We start from the raw sequence: 26,991 nt of genomic DNA on the forward strand, positions 1-26,991 counted from the left end.
CCGTCATTATCAGAAAATGTTTTCCCTGAACAGAGGGCAGAAAGGCCTTCAATGCTAGTCTGATTGCCCTCAGCTCCAATAGGTTGAAGTGTAGTTTGCACTCCGATGGAGAGCAACGACCGCTGATTGTCAGATCGTTGGTGTGTGCTCCCCACCCCTTGAGTGAGGCGTCCGTCACTACTGTTATCTCCGGCCATGGTTGCCAAAAAAATTATCCTTTGAGGATATTGTCGTTGCAAGCCCACCATAGAAGATCCTGAGCAACTGCGCTCGGGGCTTGCAGAAGATCTGACATATTCCCTGAGAACTGGGACCATTGAGTTCTGAGTGCCCATTGAAGGGATCTCATTCTCAATCTGGCTTCTGTCACTAGGAAAATGCAGGATGCCATGAGGCTGAGCAACCTCAGAAAATCGACGGCGGGTAGATGTTGGGCGTTCTGGAACTTTGTCACCATCTGCAGAATGTTGAGAGCTCTCACCTCGGGAGGCGAGGCTTTTCCCGAGGAAGTATCCAAGACTGCTCCGATAAACTGGAGCTTTTGGGATGGTATCATGTGGGACTTCTTGAAATTGAGGGAGAAGCCCAATTTGTGAAGGAAGTGGCAGGTGATCGAAAAATGTTCCTGAGCTTGTTCGGGAGAACGTGCTCTGATCAACCAGTCATCCAGGTAGGGGTAGACGTGAATCCCCCACCTCTCCTGAGACTCGCTGCCAAAACCGCCATCAGCTTGGTGAAAACCCTCGGGCGGAGGTCACCCCGAAAGGCAGAACTCGAAAATGATAATGAGAGTTGCCAATCGCGAACCTCAGGTACTTTCTGTGCTTGGGAAGGATTGGCACATGAAAGTAAGCATACTGAAAGTCCAATGATACCAACCAGTCTTGGAGTTGTAGAGCCTGGAGGATCTGAGAAAGGGTCACCATCTTGAACTTTTCCTTCCTGAGGAACTTGTTCAAGTTTCTTAAGTCCAAGATGGGTCTCAATCCTCCGTCCTTTTTTGGGATGAGAAAATATGAGAAGTACCAACCTCTGTTCCTCTCCGCTACAGGTACCTGTTCTATAGCACCTTTCTCTAGCAGGGTTAAAATTTTCTGCAACAGGAGCGGGTCTGGAATTTTGACGGAGTTGGCTCCCGGTGGATGATTGAGGCCTTTTTTGGAAGGGGAGACAGTAACCTTGAGCTACTGTTTCCAGTGCCCAAGCATCTAGGGTAATGCCCCGCCATTCCTTCAGATGCTGAGAGATCCTGCCTCCCACTGGGGTTTTGTGTAACAAGGTCTCAGAGTGATTTGGAGGCGGCTGCAGGAGCAGCTGAGGGCAAAGATGCCGCTCCTGAGGCTGGTTTCGCACCTCTTCCTCATGCTCCACGAGGGACATTTCTTTTGCCTCTTTGAAAAGCAGCCTGTCCTCTTCCTCTACCAAAAGAGGAGTAGTATCGAAAAGAACAACCCCTCCAGGAAGATGAGCCGGAATAGGGCTTCTCAGGCTGGTGCATGGAGGCACTAAGAGATGTAGCTGCCGCTTTTGAGGTCTGGAGTTTTTCTAGGCTTTCATCAGCCTTACTGCCAAACAGCCTCGAGCCCTCAAAGGGCATGTTGAGAAGTCTGGCCTGCACATCTTGTGCAAACCCCGACTTCTTCAACCACGCAAATCTGCGTAGAACCATGCTTGCAGCCATGGATCTGCTGATACCATCAACAGTATCCACTCCAGACAGGAGACATTCTGCCATTGCCTCCTTCCCGTCTTTGACTATATTCAGGAAGCCTTCCCTTTCCTCGCCTTCCGGAATATGATCAGCCGCCGCCGAAATACAGTCCCACAGGGTATGGGTGAACCTGGCCAAGGTACAGGTGACATTGGTAGATTTCAAGGCCATGCTGCCTGAAGTGAAAACTTTGCGGGCCCAAGCATTAATTTTTTTATCCTCTCTATCCGAAGGGATAGTGGGATATGCTATTTGTTTTGATGTAGATGCTGCCTGAACAACTAGACCTTCTGGAGTCGGATGCCTGTTTAAGTATTCAGGATCAGACCCAGCTGGTCTATTTTTCCTGGGAAAATTACTGTTTGCAGCAGCAATACTTTCCGGATTTTCCCAGTTTTTTTCCACTGTCCGCTGAAGAGCCCTATGGAAAGAGAACTGGATCTTTTTAAGGACCTCTGACAATTATATCTGTCATATCATCCTGTTCAAAAACGGGTGAAGTGTTACCCCAACCCATATATTCAATTGCTCTAGTCATAAGACTCCTGTACCCTGAGCCTGCGTGTTCTGCAGGATCAGGTCTGGCAAATTCTAATTCTGGTGACGTGTCAATGTCACTGGCAGAATGCAAAGTATCCCTCAAGTCTCTCATTTTAGACTCCGGATCTATAAGTTCCTCTGGAACTTGCTTAGTGCCATATTGAACTCCAACAGGAGAGATTTCCTCATCCTCTGAGGCAGATTCCTCATAAATTGAGGACAGACTTAAAAAAGTCAGATCTGGGTAAAGGAGTAAATCTCCTCTCTTCCTCCACAATACTTGTCGAAGGAATAGAAAAATCCTTCGAAGTAGTCGAAGGAATCTTCGATGAAGACTTCGACACAGGCATCGAAGACGCTTTTGGCTTCGATGCCGAAGCGATCGACGCTGATGGCGTCGACAAAGTCGTGGAATCCTTCGACGACTTATGTTTTTTAAGTGGCACCGGAGAGGTACTCGACTCTCGAAGAGTCTTCGACGCCTCGGCGTCGACTCGAGTTTCTCGAGTATCCTTGACACTACTGGCTTTAACCATAGTAGTTTGACTTCCCTTTGTCTTCCAATGGAGCGACTTTAGGGGTATGGCTCTTCTGAGGTTTATTTGAGGGGGTCGGGGACCGCATTCTCGAATACCTCCATCATCTTTTTTCAAAATTCCTCCCATTTTCCGGGGGAATCGATTTTGTCGGACATCGAAGTTCTTCGTTCGATGACTCGGAGGATGATGGAGACCCATGTCTCCTCTTCAGTTTTTTAGATGAGGAAGATGTTGAGTGTCTGAACCTGCTACGAGATCGAGATCTCTTGGAAGGTTTTTTTGGACACAGCCTTAGCTTTAGAAGCTTCCCGCCCCACCAACAGTTTACCTCTCCTGTCACAAAGGGCCTTCTCCGTCATAGACGGACAGGAGCCACAGTCGTCGGTTCGATGACTTGAACCGAGGCACCAGAGAAACTCGGTGAGGATCCGTAATCGACATTTTCGATCCACAATCGATGCACTTCTCAAACCCAGTCTTGGGTGTCGAAGGTGTAGAAGACGACATTTTTCTCTCAGAAAAACTTGAAGCGCGCCGTTCGATAGCGAAGCGATCGGAAAAACAGAACTGAAGCAACGGGCGCGGCTCGAGCTATTTAAACCATCAGTGACGTCGACAGAGTACGGGGCCTGTCGAGGGACAGTCGACGCTGCAACCTCGAGCACAGTGCCCTCTGCCAAGAACATTTTTTCCCGAAGCAGTGAAGCTGGAGATAATGATTTATCGTAAGATGAGGAATATGTGGCAGGGCACAATCCATTCGAAATTGGAGGGTGGAGTCTCTTTACCCCTTCCATGAAGGCTTTAACCACTGGTACTTTCCACCACAATATCTTGTTATGGGAGGTGGTGTATGCTGACAGAGCCGCCAGGTGTAACTTTAGTGAATTAAATACCAACCCTCGTCCAGCAGGTGGAGCATGTAGGTGACCATAGTGGAATGAGTGCAATCAACTGGGTTGATTTGCTTATTCTGGCACCAGATAACAAATCTTTTCCATTTATCAAAATAACAGTGCCTAGTGTTGGGCTTCCAAGATTCCTTTAGGATGTCCATGCACCTCTGTGGTAAATTGAGATGTCCAAACTCTATGACTTCAGGAGCCATGCTGCCAAGTTCATTGAGCTGGGTTGAGGATGCACTGTTTGACCTTGGTTCTAGGATAGTAGGTTGTACCAGCATGGGAGTCTGATGGGTTCGCACGCTGCTAGCCTGCACAGGTGTGGGAACCACGGTTGTCTCGCCCACATGGGAGGAACTAGGATGAGTGTCATCGATTCTCTGTGCATCTTGTTGACCACCTTCATCATTAGAGGAGTTAGTGGAAAAGCGTAAGCAAACATCCCTAACCAGTTCGTCCACAGGGCGTTCCCCTTGGAGCCAGGCTGGGGAAACCTGGATGCGAAGTCTGGGCATTGTCTGTTTTAGCTTGTGGCGAATAGGTCTATAGTGGGGAAACCCCACTGTGAGATGTCTTCTACGACCTCTCTGTGTAGAGACCACTCGTGTTCTCTTGGGAGAGGATCTCTGCTCAAGGTGTCTGCTAGTGAATTGAGATCCCCTGGAACATGTTGAGATGACAGGTAAATGTTCCATCTGTGTGCCCATATCCATATTTCCTGGGCAAGCTTGGACAGATTTGGCGAACAAGTCCCTCCCTGCTTGTTTAGGTAGAACATCGCTGTCGTGCTGTCTGTTAAGATTTGCACTGACAGGTTCAACAGGTGGGGCTCGAACGCTCGAAGCGCTCTGAATACTGCTAGAAGCTCTATCAGATTGATCTGATTCTTGGCCACTGTGTGAGACCAGAGACCCTGAGCTGTGTGGTGAAGGAGGTGTGCTTCCCACCCTGACAGGGATGCATCTGTAGTGACTACAGCCTGTACTTCTGGATCGTAAAAGGGTTTCCCCTTTGACAGGTTTTCTCTTGTCCACAAGTGAAGACTTTCTACCAGTGTTGGCGAAACGACCACTAGATCATCCCACTGACCACTTGCCTGAGACCACTGTTTCGCCAACCATTCTTGCATAGGACGCAGGCGTGCGTGGGGGACCAGGTAAATACATGACTCCATCATGCCTAGCAAACGGATCGCTTTGCGCACCGTTATCTGGCGACCGGGCAGATATAGAGGAATTTGCAGAAGTAGATTCCGAATTCTTTCCTCCGATGGAAAGGCCAACCCCTCTTGAGTGTTTAGTTCAGCTCTTAGGAACTGTTTGGAGGTGCTTGGCACCAGGCTGGATTTTTTCTCGTTTATGGAGAAACCCAATTCGAAGGGGAGGTCAATCGTTCTCTGAATGTTTGGACTGCAAATTACTGGCGTCTCCCGCGTGATGAGCCAGTCGCCCAGGTAAGGGTACACTGGGATTGCCTCCCTGCGTAGGTGTGCCGCCACCACCGGTTGAACCTTGGTGAATATGCTTGGAGCTGAGGCTATACCGAAGGGCAGTACCTTGAACTGGTAGTGCTGGCTGTTCACCTTGAAGCGCAAGAATCTTCTGTGCGCTGAGAACATGGAAATATGAAAATAGGCATCTTTCATGTCCAATGTTGCCATGTAATCCCCTTTTTCAGGAGGGGGATTACCTCTTGGAGAGTAGTCATGCAAAACTTTTGGCGCCTGACATACTTGTTTGCAGGGCGTAAGTCTAAAACTGGGCGCATTGTCATATTTTTTTTGGCACAAGGAAGTAAGTTGAATAAATACCCTTATTTACCGGTTTGCCCGGGACGAGTTTGATCGCGTCCTTTTCTAGAAGATTGACTATCTCCTCGAGGAGGATCTTCTGGTGGTCCAAGGAATGTACTCTTTGTCGTGGGGGGTGGTTTTGGGGACGCTCGAGCAGTTCTAAGCAGTACCCTGTGAACAGCACCCATCTGTCTGAAGTGATCCCTTCCCAAGCTTGGGTGAAGTTGGTAATGCGTCCCCCTACTGGAGATGCGTGGGAAGGGATCCTGATCTTGGCGTCGCTGTTTTGCGGGAGGCGTGCTGCCTTTGCTGGGGCTGCCTCTTCTCTTACCACGGCCCCTTTTGTTTCCCCTGTTGTAACTCTGGGAAGACTGCTGGTTGTTACCCCATGATGTACCCTGCCCCTGAGAATAGTTGGAGCCTCTTTGTGAATTTTGGCCGCGTGGGCGACGAAAATTACCATTCCCTCTTTGACAAGGGGGTTTGTTGGTCAACTGTCCCAGGGATTTCAGAGTCTCATACTCATCTTTGGCATTTTTTAATGCGTCCTCTACCGCCTTGCCAAACAGTAGATTAGGCTCCACCGGCATGTCGATTAAGGATGCTTGTTTCTCAGGTTTAAACCATGACTGTCTTAACCAAGCATGCCTCTTAATGACCGTGCTCTCGGCGTTATCCACGGCATCAAAGGTTGCCTTAAGGATGCAACCGGACACGGCTCTCCCCTCCGACGCAACCTGTGCCAACTGGCCCTTTAAAGGTTCCGGTGCAGAGTCGATAAGTGCAGCAACTTGCTCCCACTGGTGGCAGTTGTAACTAGCCAACAGGGTGGTGGAGTTGGCGATCCTTCCCTGGTAGGTGGAAGTGAAGGCTACCTTCCTTCCCAACCCGTAAATCTTTTTGCTCTCCTTGTCGGGGGGAGCCTCAGACGAAGATAGGGGTGTATCCGCTCTCTTTCAGGTATTAGTCACTACCAGTGAGTCAGGTTTCAGTTACCCCTTTATGTAAAGTGGGTCTGATTGAGCTGCCCTGAACAATTTCGATTCTGGCGTTTACCGCCCTGGTGAGGTTAGGATTGAGAAGGATCGGATCAATTCTTCTTTGTATAGACTTGAGAATAGGGATGGCCTGGGCAATGGGTTTCTTTTCTCCTACTAGTTCCTCGGCAAAGTCCCTCTCCTCTTGTGCTCCCTGAGTGTCTATGCGGAAGTGTTCTGCCGCTCTAGACAAAACCTAATTTAGGAGAGGTTGGTTGTCGACTTGGGGGGGAGTCCTAGTCCTCCTCCTAGTCTTAGTCCTCCTCCTCCTCCTCCTCCTCCTCCTCCTCCTCCTCCTCATAGTAGTCCACCCCAGTTTGGTCGTCCAACGTTACCAATTCTGGATCCTCATCTTGTGGTGGATCCTCACTATACTGAGTGTATGGCTGTACGTAGAAAGGGTCAGAAGACTGAGTTTGCGTTGGTGTCACAACTCGAGGTTTCTTACCAGGTGGTTGCGGGTCCCTAGACCCTGAGGGAGTAGCCCCGTCAGGGGTATAGGAGAGGAAGTGATCTGGGTTCTTGGCAAAGAAGTTGGTTAGGGGTGACATTCTAGACATAACTCTTGTCTATATCCTCACTGGACCATTCTTTGGAGCTGGGGATTATCCTTTCCTGGGAGGGTTTCCCTGCTGTGACCTGACTGGACCTATGGGCTTGTGCAGGGGTCTTGGCCAGCTGTTTATCAGAAGACTTAGCACTGTCTTTATGTAGCAGAGGTGTAGAAGAATACTGATGTTTTCTTCTTCTGTTTTCCCCCCTGCCCATGAGTGGAAGAGTGCTTCCCTGGCGTTTTCACCTTCTCAGAGCTTTTCGACGTCTGGCGCCGAGATTCGGGGGTAGAGTCCCTTTCTTTAGAGTGAGGACATTGGGATCCTGGAGCAGGCGTCTAGCAGTCTGCTGACGCCGACTCCTGGAGTGCGGCCTGGGGATAGAGGTCTGCTTCGTCTTCCGACGATCGTACCTCCATAACTTTGGTGAGACCGTGCTGGTAATACTATTCCTAGTGTGACGTCCACTGTACCCATGGTCCTTCATGCGTCAAGGTCCCTCAGATTGTTTTGTTTCTGACATGCGGTAGCATGAAGTGTAGCGCGAGTGCAGGTTTATTAAAGCAAATCTGATCAGATAAAGCTTATAAAAACATCCATGCACCTTCTTTCCAAGGGAAGAAAGGGTGAGTGCATGTGAATCTAAGAATCAGAAATACGATTACGGTGAGTAATGTATCCCTTTTGAGGCTTTTAGAATCTGCTTAGATCACATGCTATGGATATATTAGCGAGCAATGTTAGGAGAAGGTGGTGGGTTTTGAGAAGGACCAGCGGCAAATCAATGTTTTAGAAGCACTTGTGCCACCTGTGTATTTGCTTTGGCATGTGCGTCAATGCTGTAGTGCTGAGTGAAAGTGTGTACTGAGCTCCATGTAGCTGCTTTGCAAATGGTGTCCAGCGGGATATTTGCGATACAAGCCAAAGTAGCTCCTGTACCCCTTGCGGAGTGAGCTCTTGGTGTGAAAGGCAGTGTTTTACTTGATAATAACAGTTTTATGCATTTGACTATCCATCTGGAGATTGCATTTTTGGAACTGCTGTCTCCTTCTCTGCCTGGTGCTACGCAAACAGACAGTTGCTCTGTTTTCCTAAACGGTCTGGTCTTGTTTACATAGTAAAGGACCGCCCTCCTTACATCTAGTGTATGGAGATTTTCTCAGCCAAGCTTGTGGGGTTCTGGAAGAAGGCCGGTAGCTCAATGGATTGGTTCACGTGGAATTTGGAAATTAATTTCTGTGAAAACCTAGGGAGTGCACGTAAAATGTACTGGCCACTGGTGCAGGGCCTTTTGTGAACACTCTTGGGGCTGAATTCCAGCCGAATGGTAGGGCCTTGAACTGATAGTGCTGGCCTTGCACCACAAAGCGTAGACATTTCAGATATTGGTTGTGAATGGGGACGTGGAATTAGGCGTCCTCCAAGTCCGAAGAAGACAAGAAATCTCCTTTCTCCAGTTGGCCAAGCGTGTGCTGCAACATGACCATCAAGCATTTTTGGGACTTTATTTGTTCAGATGTCAAATGTCCAGGATGACCCGGTCTTCATTCTGACCGGAAAGTATCTGGAATAGGCTCCAGACCCCAGAGCCATTGGGAAACTAGCTCTATCGTCCCATTTCGTAACATGGCTCGTACCTCTTCCAGGAGCTGAGGGATGTGCTGCTCCTGACATGGAAATGGAAGAAAACTAGGACACCTGCTTGGCACTCCAAGGTGTGGGCCTGGGCAAGAGCATCCAGCACCCATTTGTCGGTGGTGATCTTTCGCCACTTGCTGATGAACCTCGTCAGCGGGCCTCCCACTGGGGTGCACAAGTAGGGGCTCGCCATTTGGCTGGTTCAGGCTTGCTTGAGCGCCGGTGTGCTTCCCTGCGGGTGATGCCGTCCTTCACTACAGTAGGCCTAGGAGTTGCCTCTATAGGCTTCTTCCACTGAGGACCAGGAAGGCCGTCTATTAGACATGCCGAAACCTTATGATGACCTGCTCAATTTTCCCCTCGAGGAGTGAAAAGATGACGAGCAGTGCTGCTGGAGGGTGCAGAGGGAACGGGCCGTTTACGTATCAGTCTTGATGGCTTGCAGGGACTCATCGACGGCCTTCCCAAGCAGATTCTCACTGTCGAAGGGCAAGTCCAGTACCTTTGCCTGGACCCCCTGACAGAAGTTAGTGGCCTTCATCCATCCCAGTCGATGAAGGCAGACACCGTTCCCCATCTGGCGGAACCCCGTGTCAGCGGCGTCCATTGTCACAGTGATGGCATGGTCCAATGCCACCTCTTTCTGGGAGTGGGGGGGGGGGGCTTTCATCTTCTTATTGGAACTCCAGAATCGATCCTGCCTTGTACCATAATACCCTGTCGTAGCTGGCTAAAATCGCTGGGGCATTGGCTGCCTTGATTGTGGATGCCGGTGAGTAAATCACTTTGTTTCCCATGGCATCCATCCTCCCCCCAGCCCTCCTGCTGTCTGGGGGGACTGGCGGCGATGAACTGGTTAGCCGACCATTTCCTCACAGCAGCCGACACCACAGAGTCCGGCAGTGGCTGCGACCTCAGGCACTTGGGTGTGGAATTCGGCACCCTATACTACTACTCCAGCCTGGCCCGCTTGGCTGGAGCCGTGCAGGGGTTCTTTATGAGGGCCAGGCCCTCTTCCCAAATATTGTCCAGAAAGGGTTCCGCCATGATTGTCTTTTTGGTCTCCTGCTTTTGATACAAGAAGCCCTCCTTCTTGGTTTCCTCGGGTACCAGTTGGAAAAGCTTTGATGCCCTGGCGATGTTGTGTAGGAACAATCCCACCTCGTCCGGCGGAGAAACCCTATGAGGAGCATCCAAATGTGGCGATTTATTTTCCGAAGGGACAAACGAACAGAATCAGTAAAGTTAGCAGCACAGGGAAATGAAGGATCAAAGCCAGGGTGAGCAAGAGATTAAAAGTTACTCACTGTAGTGACCAACGTACTCTTAGTCCATAGTTCCCTTTCCTCCATACTGCATGGGCATCCCTTGCTAGGGACGGGAGACAATCTTTTTCACCAGATCAAAAATCATCTCCCCCTTAAAATTTAGCGGCGCAACTCTGGGAGCAGGCGCTCCCCTGACACCGCCCACCGGCACCACTCCTCAGTCCCCATTGACACATTGACAATTTTAACATAGCCTAATGACGCCAGCATTATTAGGGGGGAGGATGGTGGGACGTATGGAGGAAAGGGGACTATGGACTAAGAGTACGTTTGTCACTACGGTGAGTAACAATTACTCTTACATCCGGTCCCCTTTCCTCCATACTGCATGGGCGATTACAACTGAATGTAGCCCCAGGGTAGGGAGGAGACCCTCCTTAAGTGAACAGGTTCCTTAGAACCGCCTGTCCAAACGCTGCGTCTGATTTATAGCTGGCGTCCAAACAGTAGAGCATAGAGAAAGCCGAAGGGGTGGCCCAATTGGCCACCCTGCTGATGACCTGCCACGGGACCTGCCGCTGGAAGGCGACGGCCGTGGCCTTGACTCTGACAGCGTGGGTGTGCATGTTAGCTGGAAGTGGTTTGTGCTGCCCCTCATAGGCCTCTTTGAGCGAAACCATCCACCTTGCTATTGAGGCCTTGGATGCCTGATAACTGGGCCTTGATAAACCCGCCCACCCCCCTGAAGGTGCACACAGAGCGTCTGATTTTTGGAAGCCCTTCGGCCGGTCCAGATAGAATTTCAGTGCGCGTCTGACATCCAGACAGTGCAAGACCCTCTGAGCATTGTCCTAAAGGTCAGCAAAAAACATAGGTAGGACTATCTCCTCGTTCAGATGGAAAGCAGCGGCTACCTTGGGTTGAAACGCTGGGTGTGTTCTTGGGACCACCATATCCTTGTGAAAAATAGTATAGGGTTTTGAAGCCCAAACACCTGGATCTTACTGACTCTGCGAGCGTCAGTGGATGCCATTGGCTCGAATGGTTTGTGCGCCAAGGCGCCCAACAATATATTGAGGTCCCACACGGGGTGCGGTTTCTTGATCGGAGGGAAGAGCATGGTGAGGCCCGTCAAATGTCGCTTGACCACCGGGTTGGAAGAGGAGAAAACCACCTCCTCCGAATTTTAGTAGGCGCCTATGGCTACCAGATAGGTGCAGCATGTATGCATTTGCACGCCTGCGTTGGCAAGGTGTGCAGAGAAGGAGTACGTCATCCAACGTGCACGCTTGGAGTCGGCCCAGTGACAGAACCTAGACCCTTTATTCTTGTACTGGCTCCTAGTATCCTTGCTCCTAGCGCCCTGAATGATTTCGAGGTTAGCCTGCGATAGGCCCAGGTGTTTCAGCATGACCTGCTCAGGAACCATGCTGCAAGGGCTAACTTCTGTGGGGTGGATGACCCTGCCCCCCCGGGTTCGCCAGGAGATGAGCTGGGCCCAGCGGAAGGTGAATTGGAGGCCTGTCGGAGAGGCTCAGAATCTCTGAGAACCACAGTCTCGCGGGCCACCATGAAGCTATAAGAATGATGCTGAGGTGACACTATTTCTTTATCTTGCAGAGCACCCTGTGGACCAGGGGTGGAGGAGGGAAGGCATACGCTGTCATGCCGCTCCACTGAATCTGAAAGGCATCACCCAGGGAGCCGGGGCCCTGCTCCTACCAGGAGGCAAACTGCTGGCACTTCTCGTTATCCCAGCAGGCAAAGATCAACCTGAGGATGCCCCCATTTGCTGAAGATCTCCAGCAGCACCCGATCGTTCTGTTGCCACTCATAATTATCCTGTCCTAGTCCTGCATGCTGACTGCTAGGTTGCACAGTGGAGGGCACCTGGTACCATCCTGCTTGTTGACATAGAACATGTTGGTGGAGTTGTCCGTCTGGATGAGGACGACCTTGCCCCCAATGAGGGGGAAGGAAAGCTTTGTAAACTAGCCAGTTGGCTTTTAGCTCCAGCCAGTTGATTCGAGACTTCTGCTCCTGGAGGGTCCAGACTCCGTGGACACTGGTTGTCCAAAGTAGCCCCCCAGCCTTCCAGGGAGGAATCCGTAGTAATGGTGACCTGCGGGGCAGGTTGCCGGAAGGGCCTGCCCGTCCGCAGGTTGCAGTCCCTGGACCACCACGTGAGGTCCAGGCGTAGAGATGGCAGAATGCCGACCAACCCGCTTGGGAGCACCAGCTCCTGATTCCATGAGACTGAGGAAGTGCAGCTGCAATATCCTCATCTATGTCTCGTGTATGGTACAGCCAGTAGGACCGCTGCCTTGATGCCTAATAAGTGTTGGTACCACCCGGCCGAGGTCACTTCTCGGTTGAGGAAGTGAGTAGTGGCCCTCTTGATGGCCGTGACCTTGTCCGCCGAGGGCAAAAAACTCTTGCAGAGCTTGTGTCCCATATGAGGCCCAGAAAGGTCAGGCTCTGCGTAGGCTGTAAGATGAGACTTCGATGTTGACCGAAAACCCCAGCTTCTGGAGTGTGATCATAAGGGTGAAGGAAGTGTGATGCACCGCCCCCGGAGATCTCGCCCTGACAAGCCACTCTGTCAGGTACGGGTAGACGTGGTGGCGTGGCTCTGCGCCCGGAGGAGGGCTGCCACCGTATTCATGAGCCTGGTGGACACCCTGGGGACTGAATTGAGGCCGAAGGGTAGCACCTTGTATTGAAGCGGCACCCATGATACTGAATCGTAGGAAGGAGCAATGTGGCTGCCAAATCGGGACGTGTAGATAAGCGTCTTTCAGATCCAGGGAGCACATCCAGTCCCCCCTGCACAATGTCTCCGCAATCAGTGCTGGCGTAACCATCTTACATTTTTGAAGAGGGAGGGAGAGGTTGAGGGTGGAAAGGTCCAACACAACTCTCAGGTCAGCCTGGTTCTTCTTTTGTATGGCGTAAATCCTGGAATAAAAGCCCAACCCTCGCTGGGAGGCTGGGACTTCTTCCACAACCTGTCTCTTGATGAGCAACGGAACTTCCGCCAACAGAGTTGCTGGCCCAATCTGTGAAAGTGGAGGAGAGGAGGGAGGAGAGCAAGGGATTGGTAGGCGGCCAGTGGATACTACAGAGAGAATCCAGGGGTCCGTGAAATTTAGACACCAAGACTTTGTGTGAAGGACAAGCTTCACCCCCACTGGAGACAAGTGGACCCGAAGGTACACGTTATGCCTTCTTTCCCTCTGAGGCTTTTGCGGAAGAAGGGGACTGAAAAGCCCTTGCTCCCCCCTTTTGTTGTTTGCACCGGTGTTGACTCGGCGAACGGTCAGGCTGTCTGGATCTCTGTTCTTGGAAGCCTTGGAACCTTTCGAACACCCACCCCTTGTCGTAGCGTTGATGTGACTGGGGGTACGCCGTGGGCATGGCCTTCGTAAGGATAAAAGACTTTGCAGTTTTTATCCAACTCCTCCTGGGTGTTGGTGTGAAAGAGGTCTCCCTCCTCGAATGGTAGGTCCAATATGCGTTCCTGGACACCTCGGTTATACTTAGTAACCCGAAGCCAGGCAGTCCTTTCCATGTTCCTGGCGATGCATATGGCCCGGCCGGAGGTGTCGATGTGGGCCACAGTAGATGTCTTGCCCCACCATTTTAGCCTGTGCCGGTCCCACCTTGAAACGTGACTGGCTCTGCACCGGAAGTTCTGGAAGAGAGTTGGCTATTTCCCACCAATGCCTCTGGTTAACAGCTGCCAGCATGGGATGCGCGTTGAATTGACTTAGAAGCAGCAAAGTGTTGGAATAAAGCTTCCCCGCCGTACGCCTGCAAGATCATCCCCTGCTTGCCTAGCAGCGCCATGGAGGAGGTGGCCGAGGACGGCTGCAGCAATCACTAAAAGTGTGGTTGAGGGTGGGCCGACAGCAAGAGTGGATTCCCCCCTCCATTTGCCTATACTTGGAGTCCAGGCGCCAATTGACAAGATGGGCCGAATTGGGCTTGAGCCACCCCTTTTTGGCCAAGGAAACAACGTCCTTCTGCATTGGGATCCCTGTCCTAGCCGCAGGGCGTAGAGTGAAGACCTCCGAGTACCCCCGCCTGCGTTTGTTAGACTTCGACTTGAGGAAGGCCCAAGTACTCTGCCAGGCCTGCGAGTCGTTCGTGGAAGGCCTTGGCCGACGATGATGCGTCGGGGTCTTCTTCCAAGTCTGTGTCCACAAGGGTATCCGGCTGGTCCGGAGCTGGTGGAGAGGTGCTGGGCGCTGAGGACGGAGCAGGAGGCTGCAGCGGAGGCTGGATCAGAACCACCTAAACTGTGAGAGGCAGGGGAGCTGGAATCGAAGGAACAGCAGGGGCTGCACTGGGGCCTGCGGCGCTGGAGCCATAGGAGGAATGACTATAGGCACCGGCGGAGGGGCTGGAGGGAGTATGTCCCTGATTACAACCCTAAGGTTGGACCCCATCTGAGGAGATTTCATGAGCGTGGGGAACTTTTCAAAGAACTTGTCCTCGCAGGCCAGTGGGGTGGTAGATGATTTTGACGAGGTACCGGGCGGCTGCTGCAACCGGTGTGTACTCTGTCTAGCTGGTTGCAGGGTAAACCTGCCAGGAGATGCTGATGGATAAGCTATAGGCCACGTACCTGGTTGACACCAGTCCCACCTTGTAACTCGTTCTCCCACCTGCTCTGTTCCTCAGAGAGGTATCAGACGAGCAGCCATCTTATCTGGCGCGACGGCCATCTTGTCAAGCTGCATCCCACGTGCCGAAGTCGTGGTGCTTGAATCACTGGGCCCATCCTCCTCCAGGACTCTTGGCGATGGAGCATGAGATCTACCCCGCACCTCAGTCCGAGGACTGGTAGGTGTGTTGCCCTTGGCTGGGTTACCGGTAGTGCTGCATGCAGGCGCCCCCTTCTGACATGTTGCTTGTACAAGGGCATAGCCCCACGGGTGTACACTCGGTAAAGGAACCTTGCGGTCCTTCAGCACTGTCTGCGGAAGGATCTACAGACCTCCCTCGGCCTGGTGGCCGGTAGCTGAACTAACCACGGTACCCGTGCTGGGGCGAGAACCCGAGAGGTTCCTCCCGTCTGGGCGTTTCCTTGGAAAGGAGTCGCCCTTGTGGGGTGCGCTGGAAAAGAGCGGCCCTTCCTTGGGCCTTGATTTATGTCTGATGAAGTCCTTCAAGTCCTCTGGAGAAGACTTTTCGAAGAGCACCCTCCACTAGTCTGTTCTTCAAAGCATGCAAAGAAACTGTGTTTCCTGCAGTGCAACCCTCCCATCCATAGTCTGGGCCAAGGCAGCAGAGGCAAAGAGCGTGGGGATATGATGTAGGGAAGAGCTCCTCCCAGGCTGGACACCTGCTGTAGCCCGCTGAAGTCGACAAGCACCAGGGAGGAGCTTGGCGCCAGAGGACGGAGTACCTGAATGATAAAAGAAGACAAAAAAGACAGAAGAAAGTATCTGGGGAAGAGCGCGTGGTATTACATGGCCGAAGCCAAACCCAGGAGCGCTGGTGAAATTGGGCCATTCCTGTCGACGCGGAAAAGGGGACTGGGGAGTGGCGCTGGTGGGCGGATGCAGCGGAGCGCATGCTCCCAGAGCCACACCCCTTGCGCGTCTCTAAATTTAAAGGGGAAGATTTTTCCTGGTGAAAAAGGTTCCGTCTCCAGTCCCTAGCGAGGGACGCCCATGAAGTATGGAGGAAAGGGGACAGGACGCAAAAATACAATAGGAACCATACACAAACATACCCCAAAATAAGGCGCATTTACCTTCTGCCCATCCTGGACTTTGTATTCGTATGACAGGTCATGTCGCTGCTGCTTGTGACCCAGAGCAGATGACCACTATCTTGGAAGAGCTAGCTTGTATATGGCAGTCGCCATCTTTAGTGCGGCATCCAGCAGCCGTTATAGGAACCACAGTGAACAGACAGCAGAGTGGGAGGAGGCCCCCCAAGTCCCCAGACCCGCCAGTGCCAAGAAAGCAGGTAAGGGTTGACAGACCCAAACGTTCCCATTTCCTGTGCCCCTTCTTATCCTCCCTTTCTTCCCATTGGGCCTCTTTCGCAGACCAATCTAGCCCTGACGTCCGGTCCTACAGGTATTACAATGGTCAAAATTAATAACTAGTTGGCGAAACCCCACCTTTTCTATAACAAGGAGCTGCCATGCTGAAACAATGGCCATCCATCTTGGAGAACGTCCCAGTTCAGGTTAGGGGGTCACACGAAGCAGCGTAGTCAGAGGTAAGACGTCTTATCAAAATATCCTACTGTCTCTCTGCCAATTAAATATTGGATGGCTTCGCACTATCCAATGTTAAACTCTACCAAAGCTCTACACTGCCAAAAACGCTCTCTCATCTCTTCCTCTGCCTATCAAGTTCCCACCTAACATCCTTCTCACACCATCTCTACTTTCATCTCCAAAACTGGAACAGCAGCTCGCCTCAGCCTGCTGAATATTAGGAAAGTCAGGCACATCATTCCTTTGAACACCGGCAAGCATCTCTTAACCCCTCTTGTCTTCGCTCAACTGGACTACTGTGCCAGCATCCTCTTCGGTCTCTCCAACTATGCTTTTTCGGTCAACATGATAATTAACTTTGCTACCAGGACTCTGAACTACTTCACTTAACACCTACTTCCTCGCACCGTCACCAGGCCGGGTGGCTGACAAGGCAAGACCAGGCCAAATTGAAATTTCTTCTCCTGGTTCACAAATCTATTCACGGTAACGCACCACTGTATCTATTCGCCTCTATACAACTCTCCAAGCATTCTCGTTTTGCTCTGCCTCCTCGACTACCATTGTGGCGCCTCGCCCTCCGTGTGCTTCCACTGTTTCTCTCCATTTGCTCCACTTGCATGGAATTATCTTCCTGTGTACATCCATGAAACAGTCCACACATTTGTTCAAAACCAAACGAAAAGCCTACCACTCCGCCTCTTCGCCTCCAACCTACCTCTCACCTCCAACTTACCTCTGTCCCTCACTTTCTCTGCCTCCACTCTAGAACTTCACCCATCATGGTCAAATCCAGCGCATAGCTGCCCGTACCATCTACCTGCATTTAAAAACGCCTAGTGTTGGTTGTCCTTAATCTATGTATGTACACATATGTATTGTCCTTGGTGACTGTTGCATGTACTGCACTTCACAATCTGGTCAGTGTCCCTCAAACTCATCCCATTGTAAAACGTTCACTGCTTCCCGTCAAATCTAATTTAATCTATTTTACGTTCTTTTGTGATCAAAAGAGCATTGTTCTTCCTGTAAATAAAAACATTTTGCGTCATTTGGAGTTGCTTCACAGAAAGGTTGTCCATGTTTGGAAAAGGTTTTCTGGCTTGCTGCCATCGGAATTGACAGCTCCCTCACTTTTGGATGGCGGCAATTACTGGAGTGACTGGCTGGAACGCCTGTGGAGGAATCTTGTCCTTCGGTGGACTGCCCAGATCTTGGTTGTATGTTGCAGTGATCTGAAAGGCAAAGAAAGAAATTTGCCTGCAAGGGCTTCATGAGGTATGGGGTGATGTGCGATGGTACCATTTTAAACCCATGCAGGCACTAGGGTGAGGACAGGGGCTGGGGCCCTCCAAACTGCCACCTCCCCCCTCTGGGGTAGGAATGGCTCTGTCTTATACCCCAGTAGGCTTCCCATCTCAGGATGAGAGGTCGCCCATCCTCTCTTTACAAGGTCAGGTTTCCGACCATGACACAGTATTTAGTCTGACCAATCATTTTCTTGGAACAAAACTTCTGACAATCTTTTCTTCAAATAGCCACAGAAACTGGTATAATAATGCTAAACTGGCAGACTGTGTACTTTGTTATGTAAAAATTAAGTTAATGTGTAACCCGCACTCGGCAACCAGATTCTACTTCACCCATATTTACTTTGCAGGGAGGACCAAAAACAATGTGTCCAAGGATAAAAGATTACATTTTAGATCTTTCATGGAGGAGTTTAGAGTGAATTCACATTTTATTTAACTAAGTAGGTCATTCAAGAGACTTCATACTGTAAAGCAGCCCACAAATTGTGAGGATGGAATATTCAGTAAAGTCCAATTGGCACAGCATAGGTTTTTGCAGGGGGCATACATTAAGATTTGATGTAGACGTTTGGGGCATAGGAAAAAAAACAAGGAGGCTTTTGAACATATTTTGCTCTCACACTAGCATGAAAGCACAGCATTTTGATAAAACGTCTCCTGATGTACTGGCTCAGAAGTTAACACTCTTTAATCTATCTCTTTCTCCTAGGTGTATTTGTGGCAAAGATCTCCCGTCCAAAGAATCGTGCAAGCTCAATCCGTTTTACAAACTTGGCTGTGGTGTCTCATGTGGAAGGCAAGCAACGCCTCATGTTCCAAGTTGCCAATACTAGGCCCAGCCCACTGATGAACGTAAATGTTGTTGCAGTGCTCTACCAAGAGAGAGAAAAGAGTCAGCTTCACCAGACCACAGTGGAATTCCAAATGGACAATATTGGAGCAGAGTGTCCCTTCTTCACTTTCCCACTCACTTATTTCCACTCGATCACCCCATCAAGCCCAATGGCCCCCTTCCTCCAGAGGGAAAGACCACCCTATTTCGAACTGGTGGTGTTCCTCTCAGCCACACAGGAGGGCTCAGGTGAGACTTGCCAGCAAAGGACATCCTACCTACTGTCAGAGATTCTAATTGACCATCGGTTCGTCCCTGTATTAACACGAAGTGCAGAGGGAGAATACCGGATAACAATGGACAGTTTTGGCAAGACTACCCCTGACATCGCAGCCACAACGGATACAAAAATCCCAAAGAGAACTGATATGGAAACGTGTGTAAATGGACAGCCTGCTGACACATTCCTGATCTGTGAGACCAATCTGGGAGATTAGCTTGTGAGGCAGGCATGTTACAAACCAATGTAATTTACTTGACATAGTGGGGCCTGTATTTTTGCAGGAAAAGCACTATGGCCAATGAAATGTGTAAAATATACCAATTTTCATCAATAATGATCAGAAAGACCAAAGTTCTACAAGTTTAAGTGATCACAGGCTAACGTGAACTACTGACCAGAGGCTTGCACAATATACCCATTCACGTACAAACAGAACATTAGTCACAACCACCACAATGCCTAAAAATGTGACTAGGCATCAAAGTAAAAATATGGATGCACATGCGCAAACAGCCGGTCTCCATCTCATACAGACAAAAACAGCAAAGCAAAAACAATGCACCACACATGTCAGCATACATGTATTTAAAAATTAACACCCGGGCAAACGCACACAACAGGAATGCATCCACAATCAGGGCCGCATCACACACAAAACCACAGAGGGCCAGTGGCAGTCGCAAAACACAGCCATGCACCCAAATACAAAAAAAGAAAAGACAGGAGGACCTAAAACAAAAAGACAAAAAGGTACACAAGCAGTTCAGGCCTGCGCTTGGGTGGCACCCACCATCAGGCACATAAAACAGATGTGCACATGTAAATGCAACAGGGAACCAAGAACACATGTATAGAAAGAACATAAAAAGGACAAAAGCACAAGGCTAACAATTTTGTCCATACACTCAAACAAGCATACAAAAATACATGCATGCATACTGGTGCTTCCATTCAGCACAATATATACCACCAGAAACATCTACATGAATAAATCTAGCCACAAATAAGTCCAAGGCTCACATATATGCAATTGGTCAGGCAGCCAGGCACACAAAGGTCAAGTTGCACAGAAACACAACCACGAATGCACACATTTGGCTATGCACAGACGCACATCTGGCAAGTTCGCTCAAAAGGAGACATTGAATCAGGAGTGTGTGAAAACTCCTATAGCTGCACATCCCCTATAGCTGCACATCCACATCCAAATCAGGGGCCAGACAATCTCAATGTAGGTACATGCGCACGAGACAAGTCAGGAAAATACTAAAAGGTGCATACATAGATACACAAAAAACAAATGCAACAGACAACCAGCAGTTCGTGAAACTTGCATATTTTGCACAATATAAAATATAATTCGGCCTTGTCTGGGAGGGATGAGTTTCTGCAAAGAACTTGGGTTTACCTACAAACTCCCTTAGTTTAGGCACTGAGCAATCCAATAAACAAAAGAGTAAGGCAGCATGCACATACTGATTTAGTTGTTACCGAGTAAAGATCACTCTTTAAAAGTAGAAGGATATTTTACAATAACCTGGTGAAAGACTGAATCCTGAAGTACAGCCATATTGTGGGCAATATGGTGAAAATTCTTTGGACCAATGACAGTGGTGTACAGAAAAGCTGAGTAGGAGTGTCATTCTTCTGTAGAGCGATCGCTGACAACATCCTCTCATCATGCTTCCTACTGAAAGCAGAAAACTTTACAGGTATAGCACAGTGTGCACTCATACAAACTCTACTGAATAAATATTTTCCAGTAAATTGCAAGTCTTGGGTTTGCATCATCCAGCAAATAAACACTCCATATAGAGGTAGAAAGCCACTGACAGTATCAGTGGAATCAGAGGTTGGGAGAGCCATTCAAAAAAATAAAAAAAGCCAAACAGCAGCCGAGCACTTCAGGTGTCTAGAACAATTAGTGAAATTGGGAGCCAAAGGAGGGGACACCTACCGAAACAGAAACCAGCAGAGGGCATGGGCACATGAAAAGAAGCAGAGGGAACCAGAGTATTAGAGGGGAATGCACAAACAGGCATTATTAAAAAAAACAATTACGCTGAAAGGTACTAAAGTTAATACAGTACAATTGAATGAAGGTAAGCAATCCAAGTACAAAAGGGCTCCGTTTGGCTACAACCAGAACATGCAAAAGAGCTGGAGAAAATGGACCAGTAGCAGAATCACATTGGGTGTATTGTTCCTCAAGGAAATCTGGTGCAGCCATTGAAGAGAAATAGGTCTCTGAAGTTGGGAAGGACCTCATCCCAGAGTCCTCCCTTTTCTGGGGTAGAACGCTTGGCATGTTAGCAACCATCTGTGACAAAATCCTATTATGGCCAGAAGAGAAACAGGGATTAGCAATGCTAAAACACGTACCACCAATCTGAGGTGTTTCAGTAAAAATGAAAACAAACAAAAGTAGATGGTATTGCTCCTTCACTTCTGGTTTGATGGTATGGGCGTAGGATAGGCTATAATCTCCAGAGCGGTATCGGCAACAGAAGCTTCCAAACACTGCAGTACGGTAAGTGCTAAAATAAATGTCATGTGTAAACAAAGTCCCATAAAAATACAGTCTTTACCAAAAACACTTCCTATGATTAAAAACCTTTAAAAAACGAAGCAGCCTATGGAAAGTATGTGATTCTAAGCAGATTCACACAAGCCTCAGAAAAACTGATATACAGGCTGAATATTTAGTGAAATGTACTGCGTCTGCAAGAACGAAAAAAATAGAAAAACGGTTTAAAAACTATTTACCATATCTCTGTATAAGGAAGGGACATTGGAATCTAAGAAGCCCTTAGGGTACATGGCAAGGCAATTAGGGTTCTAAAGAAGGATATCTAGCCCACATGTTCTTTACCTTAGTGATGTATTATCCTCAACGAGCATGTCTTCTAGGTGCATGCCACAGGTTTGAAGGTAGGGGTAGAGGTTCAGGTCCAGAAGACTAGAAATGTGCCAAGAGAGTTGGCACGTTTCTTAAAGATATGATTGCAGTGAGGAAAGCATAGAACCAGGTAATTAACATGACTCTTTGGCAGCTCGATATCTGCAGCAGTAACACAAAGCTTAGAAAGCAGTCACGTGTATGATGTGGTCTTGCAGTTCAACAGCATCTTGAAACAGGCTCACATTCCTTTTCTTCATTTGTTGAGCAACAGCAGGCGCCGGAGGTAACTGGACTTTTGGGTGTTGAGGGGGGAGGGTGGGTGGAGGGTCTTCTGTAGAACTAACGAGAGTTGACGCTCCCCTTTGCAACGTATCCCTCAGGCTGAAGTCTGCAGTGCGACCACCAGGCACATTCACCCACCCCACCCCCCAACCACCTAGGTTCCCATGTGTCTTGGTCTTTTGGTCTTCAGTTCTGGACAAAGTCCTTACAGCAATATCACTAATATGCCTCAGGAATGTACAGGACATTGTCTGTGTCTCCTCAGAGTGTCTTCAAAGCCTATGGAAGGGAAATTTTAACTGTCAACAGCTCCAACATACAAAATGGGTGACTCAGATGCCATTAATAGCTAAATCATAGCAGGGGAAAGATGGCTTCCAAGCCTCTTCAGATAGAACGAGGAACCGCTCTAGAAAAGCATCCATCTCTTTTGCAGAAATTCACAGAATGCCTTGCTCTGTGTGGAGTCAGTAAAAGGCAGAGAAGCAAGCATGGAGAATCCATTGTTCCCGCGCCAGAGCTGCTAGACTGATTTTGCTCCCCTCCCATCTTCTGCCTCCCAGAGAACAAAGCGCTCTGCCCGTGAATATCTTCTCATGCCCAGATTGCCCTGTTACATAGCAGGCTCCAATGATTTGTTATGGTTTCCATCCGACACCTTACGCATCACATGCTGGCGAGGTGTGAATCACTTGATGATCGCACATGTTTCCTGGGATGGGCTGGAGCCATGTTGCATCAGTTCTGAAAAGTGGATGCTTTACTAGAAAATGCTCCTTTCATCTTGAAACAATGATGCTGGGCAAGTTTAGTAACTTCCTCTAAAAATGTTTTGGCAATAACATTGTTACAATGCTTTATATTCCATTTTAATGTATAGTGTGATAGGGCACTGCCACCGGATATGACAGACTATTCAAAATACCAATGAGTTTTTACATCAGGTCTTATGAACAGAAATAAAACTCCATTACTGCCAAACAGTTCTGGGGCTTAGAAGACTGTCCCGATGAAATGTACTTTCTGGCACCTGTGTTTCATTATGTAAAGGGTATGGAGGGGACCACAAAACATCTATAGAATATCAATCATATCACTAGTGTTCAAATGCACTCTAAAAAGGAGACATGAAAAATAGCTACATCATCAGAAATGGGCCAATTTCATCTTCAGCTATTGGTATCACTGGACAGTGCAGACGGGTGTTGCTGGCAAGGATCAGTAAACAAGCTGTATGCTAGTTTTGGTTGAAGAGGCTGAAGGGCCAGATTATTAGCGGAGACACAATATATGGATAGGAAACATGGTCTCATTTGACAACTCAAGGCTATTGAAGTCAAACCTCACTATTGGGCATCTTGTTTATAACTGGCAGCAATTGTAATCCAAATCAATTGAAGATTTGGCCTGTATATCAAATCCATAAGTCAATACAACTGATACCTAACACCACAGAACTATTCAGCTACTCAGTTTTGTCCAGATGGTGCTTTTGAAAGCGCTAGCCGAAAAAAAAACACTGCACCTCACTATTTTCCACTTGTGAGTTGTAAGACCTGGCCACGAACATAGCCTTAACGGTTGGAGGGCTTTTTAAAAGTGAATTTTACTACCAAGGACTCCTATGGGGAAAAACTTCATGCATTGAGGCGAGAAACCGGTCATCTTGCTGTGTACCATTTGAGAGTTCCTGTAGACTCAGCCAGCTTGCTCTCACACAAATATGTTAATAGACAACTGATAACTTGTCAATGGAGACTTTGAAGGAAGCCAAAAAGATGGAGGAGTCCTGGGAAGGAGGGTTGGTTACAATGAACCTGCACACTTCTTTCCCTACAAAACCGCAATGCGGAACAAACACCTCAAAAAATCACTATTCCAAAGAAAACAAGGTAAGTAAATTAATACTTAGCTCTTTATAAATCGTCCTGCCTCTACGCTTCGACCTTTACAACTTATCCAGAACAGGAATGCAAGACTTGTCATTGGCCTCAAGCCCAGGGATTGTGCATCTCCTGCTCTGAAATCTCTTCACTGGCTCTCCGTGGCTGCAAGGATCAAGTTCAAGACCCTCTGTATCGTCCGCAAGGCTTTCTGGGGCCGCTCTACCTCCAACTTTCTTTTCCAAAACATCTTCCTTCTCGAGCTCTATGCTCATCCACCTCAAACTCTGAGGGTCAGCTGCTTCTCCAAGTAGAGATATCGGGGGGCAGATCTATCTCCTCGGCTGGGGCCTCCCTTTGGAACAGCCTCCCTGCCTCTCAAACTTGAGCAGAACCACCTCTGGTTCCGGAAGCGACTCAAGACCTTCCTTTTCTCTTCCACTTTTTCTCTTCCTCTCCCCTGCTGATGCACCCGACTGCTCCACGCACTGATCACCCTGTGAACTCGACCCCAGGCTCCTGCATGTCCAGTTGCCCTTGCACTGCCTCCAGGCTCCCAAGTATAAGGGTCTGTATCTGCAACCCCTACAGTCCCTTCTCTACGCACTTATGAGCCACTCAGTGGCTGCAGTTGCAAGTTAACTGCACTCCTCCCCCACTTCCCCTCCCCTTGGCACTTCTCCCCTTCCCTCTTCCCTGCACTTGCACGATCTGAATGACACAAGGCCTAGTAAGATAGTTATTTTGTCCTCCCTTGTTTGCCCCTCCTTGTCTTGTCACGCCTAGTAACACTTGTGTACAGGCGCATTATAAATGCCACATAATATCAATAACTCAAATTTTAAAAATATAAATGTCCAAGCAAAGTTGTACAAACGGTGATCCCTTCTAGTGATGCTGAACTATGTTAGGAAAGCAGAAAGCATATGGCTGCGACAAGGAATCGGGGGAAAAGAGATGCATGCAGATATCTCGAGGTTCAAAGAAAATTCAATGTTATTTTTGCAGTTGCTCTCCAGGTGTTGATTATGAAAAATGTGGGTCACTATATTTGTATAGACTTCTCAGAATGAACACGTTTGAAAACAAAAAGGTGAACAATTATGAAAAGACTAGTAAAAAAAAAGAAATGAAGCATTGGAGCAAAAAAGTGCAAATTCATAGTTTGAATGTGAAAACAGAACATTGATGCTAGTTATTTGAATGGAAAATTTGAGCAAGGGTTCAATAATGATTGTTCAGTATATCCTAGCCGCATAATTTGTGCGGTGAAAGGTATTTCATAGTAGTGTCAGCTGACTATTCAGAGGGCTGTGCAAAAACCAGAGAAAATAGCCAAGAGTGTTTTTGTTATCCTTGGTTCAAATACCACACACTGTGAACACTCAGGGAAACCTTTGTCTGAAAAGTAAGGCGACAAGCAATGCATGTGGGCATACTACTTCAGCTTGTTTTTGGGTCACAACCATCATCTTAAAGTATCTTCGTGTAATATCCTACACCTACAGAGTGGACAGCCAATGAAATCATGCATATCAAATGACTCTCCCCAAGGTTTAGATACAAGGAACTTAAGTTTCCCATGGTCATGGATCAGATAGCCCTCCAGTTCTGTTTTAGCTTAAAATTCTGGGTTTTGTCGTTTTCGCAGCAATTTGAAAGATGGGGAACTACACATCCCAGAATTCAAAGGGGGGAATGCACTGGATGCCCTTCTGATGCATGTCCACAAACAATTTTAGCTATATACACCAGGTATGGACTGGCCTTTATGGCAATAGGCCCATGGCCAAACCAAAAATGCAAAATGCTTGTGTGGGCCAGTTTTTTGGGTCAAAGTGGGGCACTTTTTTGGCCAAAGTGTGCCAGTTTGATGAGTGACTTCACTATGCGGGTAATAGTTTTGACCACTGTTGCTGAATAAATATTCTTTTAAATGAACAATTTGCATCACATTTTATCAAAAAACTCCCCCTTGGGTACTATTCAAACAGTGTTCCAAAAGGAATGAATTCCCATTTGCAACTATGTGCCACTTTTATGTTGGTGCCGGGGACAATGTTATGCCCCAGTCAGACCCTGCTGTAGTCTGTGTGAACACTGGGCCTATCAGTGCTTTCTGCTAGCAAATAAACTGCCACCCCACTGTCCTCTGTGTGGATGTGCACATTGGCACTAGAGTTGTTGCTTCGCTTGACCCTTCACCTACTTGCGTTCTGCATATGGCACTGGACTCGAGCAGGCAGGACAGATTCTACATTTAATTTGAAGTATCCAGAGCAATGGGGGTGAAATATTCCTTAGGTCTATTCTCAATTTGTGACACCATCCATGAAAGCATTCCTCCCTCTGAAGACGCATCACAAGGGTCCTAATGCACTCAGACCTGGGGAAAACGGTACTGATGAGGCTCTGGCGAGGTGGTGTTCTAGGCCATATTTGTGCCGATATATATTTTAACTTGGTCATTTTTAAAGTTCTTTTTTTTTTTGCCACTATCTTCAAGACGGTAAATTAACATGTATTGCAAGAATCAAGAAAGAAATCAACAGCGCCCACTGAATGCTGTCCCTTTAGGATTATATGTTGAGTGGTGGCTCCGACATCATAATACACCAGGCAGATGGTGAATAAGCTATAGTGATTAGATCACTATGCAACCTTTCCGTGTGTCTGTGTTGGCTAAAACCTTTTGACAAAAGAAACACAATGACATGGGCTTTCAGACCACACGAGTGACTTTTCTCCCTTTAATGGGATTAAGAAATGTCAAAACAAACTTTGTCGCAGCGAGGGGTCCTAATTGCCCATGCCATGTAGTTCCAAAAAAATGGAAGTCAAGGTCAATTTTCTAAGCGATGACCTGTGACTGAGCAGCAAGCTCATTGCTCAAAATGTGCATTATAACACTTCCACTAGTCACTCTTTCATTCAAGGCGATCAACGAGTGAGCGCCATGAAAGACCAATTCTGCAGCCACCTTACATTCCTGGAGGATCAGCTAAATATGTGCAGAGACAGGTTTCAAAATGCTACCTTGATACAGCTGTAAAATCCTGCCTGCGTATTTGTAAGTTAACTAAAAAGCATTGACTTAATGATAAGTTAAAGAACTTCAAATTCAAAAAGGCAATGTAAAAAAAGTTCTTTTTTTTGGTACAAGTAGTTTCAGTTGGAGCAGTTTTTAATGCCATTTTGAAAACCACATGTGCCTGACACAAAATCAATATGTTAGCAATAGGAAGAATAAATACAGTGCCAAGAAGGAAAAGGATTT

The 26,991-nt window shown here is 48.3% G+C and overlaps 2 protein-coding genes across 6 annotated transcripts in view; one reads left to right on the plus strand and one right to left on the minus strand.

Annotated features, from left to right (window-relative positions):
* KCNJ13 (potassium inwardly rectifying channel subfamily J member 13) overlaps positions 1-25,658 on the plus strand; it is a 177,937-nt gene extending 152,279 nt beyond the window's left edge. The window contains exon 4 of the mRNA XM_069617903.1: positions 18,242-25,658. Within this exon, the coding sequence (XP_069474004.1) occupies positions 18,242-18,861 (620 nt within the window). The 3' untranslated portion in view covers positions 18,862-25,658. The remainder of the gene's footprint in view (positions 1-18,241) is intronic.
* The window catches only part of GIGYF2 (GRB10 interacting GYF protein 2), a 2,415,541-nt gene that overhangs the window by 1,770,439 nt on the left and 618,111 nt on the right, over positions 1-26,991 (minus strand). The gene's annotated exons all lie outside the window — the stretch shown is intronic.

Source organism: Ambystoma mexicanum, chromosome 10, assembly GCF_040938575.1.
Source record: "Ambystoma mexicanum isolate Mex_15411 chromosome 10, UKY_AmexF1_1, whole genome shotgun sequence".
NCBI classification, from domain to species: domain Eukaryota; kingdom Metazoa; phylum Chordata; class Amphibia; order Caudata; family Ambystomatidae; genus Ambystoma; species Ambystoma mexicanum.